This window comes from Ruditapes philippinarum, unplaced genomic scaffold (genome assembly GCF_026571515.1).
Source record: "Ruditapes philippinarum isolate M1 unplaced genomic scaffold, ASM2657151v2 ctg10821_1_1_1_1, whole genome shotgun sequence".
NCBI classification, from domain to species: domain Eukaryota; kingdom Metazoa; phylum Mollusca; class Bivalvia; order Venerida; family Veneridae; genus Ruditapes; species Ruditapes philippinarum.
Window position 1 is genome coordinate 53,383 of NW_026865393.1, and position 1,868 is coordinate 55,250.

Here is a 1,868-nt window from a genome sequence, read left to right on the forward strand (position 1 = left end):
AAATAATAAAGTATTGTTTGTTTTATCAACCTGATGTGTAATTTCCAAAAATGCTCGTACATCTTACTTTTGTTGATTTAAATTTTGTTGTATTTAATACTTTGTTAGTTTTAGAAAGAAAGCATGTGCAATTTACTTTATTTCAAAATAAATGATATTGATTAACAAAGCAAAATGATATAACAATTGATAAAAAGCATAATATTTCAAAATTTTATTTTAATGTTATTACAATAATGTTATGTTACATTGTCATTCATATTTGAAACTAATTTAATTTTTATTCTGTAAATGTGTCCCTTCAATATATCCAATATTTAAAGATACAACACGTTCTATAAGTATTCGATACTTGAAACGAAAAAAAATGTTCTGTAAATAAAAATCAGAAAATTTGGTCATTGTAATGTCAATTTTTTATAATTCCATTGTAAATACATTGTTAAAAACTACAAAAGCTATTTAACATAACCAATTTACCATTTATTCACATTTCTATAATTTATAAAATCATAGTCGTCATAACCACCTATAATTATGTTTAAATCCTGACCGAATGTGAAAAACAATAAACAGTCGAAAATAAAACAAGAATAAATACAAATATCTCTGGCTTCATTGCCTCAGAAACATTTGTCTTGTCACTTTCAGCTTCGAGTTCTATGAATGCTGCACCTCTGTTGATAACAATCGGTGTATTTAGACGCATATTCATGTGTCCGAACTCTGCACCACTTATTACCAATTTTGAATGATTTGATACTTTTACAGCAGAAATGGCGATAAAAGTCTCATTTACATCAATATTCAGGATACTTCCTCTGTATTTTATCCCATGCATACCCCATGACGTTGTTTTTGGCAAAGGTGTAGGATTGATTTCTAGTTTGTCAGGATGTAAACGAACGCCGCCATATCCGAAAACAATAGACTGAAGAAGTCCTCCTGCTCCGGTAATAAAGTTGACACAACCTCCGTATGACTTGTTAGTCACTGGTTTCTCGCTAAAAACCTACATTAAATACATTGATACAGTATAGAAAACCTTTAAGTGTGACAGAATATTTTTCATGTCAAACATGTTGATTGAACGCTACCTTCTTAAATTCAATTTCAACAAAAGAAGCAAATAACCAACAACAAAAACATTATTATAATGGACCGTAACAATTACAAGTTAAACTGTCAAAGTACAAAGTAATTAATTAAAGCCAGCGTATAACACTTAATTTTCACAGCATTTACCTGATACATTTACGTGTATGAAAATGCAGAAAATGTCCATGTCCCGTTAGATTTATAATTAAGTGATAAAAAGTAAATCCCGTTACATATAAGTATAGAGAAAGTTCAGTAAAACAGATTTATTTTCATCCTTAACAGCATAACTCAATTTACGAATCCTGCAAATAAATAGGTACGGTATGTTGTCAAAGTACTCATAAATTGATTACACTTACTAATCACAATAATAACCTAAAATGTGTAAGAACATTTTCCTGTTTGTTACGGGTTAGAAAACTTGTAATATAATAGTAAATTCATTTATTGACTAACAAAAAACAAAGATGGTATTGTTATATGAAGATAATTTTATGATATGAGATCAAAATAGTTAATCATATATATTCATATCATAAAAATTATCACAAATTATCACAAACATGTTGCGTTTGCTCACACAAAAAATATCAGATAAATGAATGAATTCAAATAAGGATTTAAAACAACAGAATTTCTAGTATGTGTGTATATGTATGTGTGTATGTATTTTGAAACATTGATTTACGACAGTTCAGCAAATGTACTAACCTTAAATGGTTCATTGATATTTCGAAACATCATACGAAAGTTTTTATAAGCTCGTT

General features: G+C 28.1%; 1 protein-coding gene across 1 annotated transcript; it reads right to left on the bottom strand.

Moving 5' to 3' along the window:
- Nucleotides 1-201: 201 nt before the first annotated feature.
- LOC132728806 (protein-glucosylgalactosylhydroxylysine glucosidase-like) lies at nt 202-1,868 on the bottom strand (the record flags this gene model as incomplete). The annotated part of the gene is given in 2 exon segments (XM_060714479.1): nt 202-1,012; nt 1,813-1,868. Coding segments are annotated over 2 exon segments (527 nt in total), but the record flags the coding sequence as incomplete, so codon positions are not given.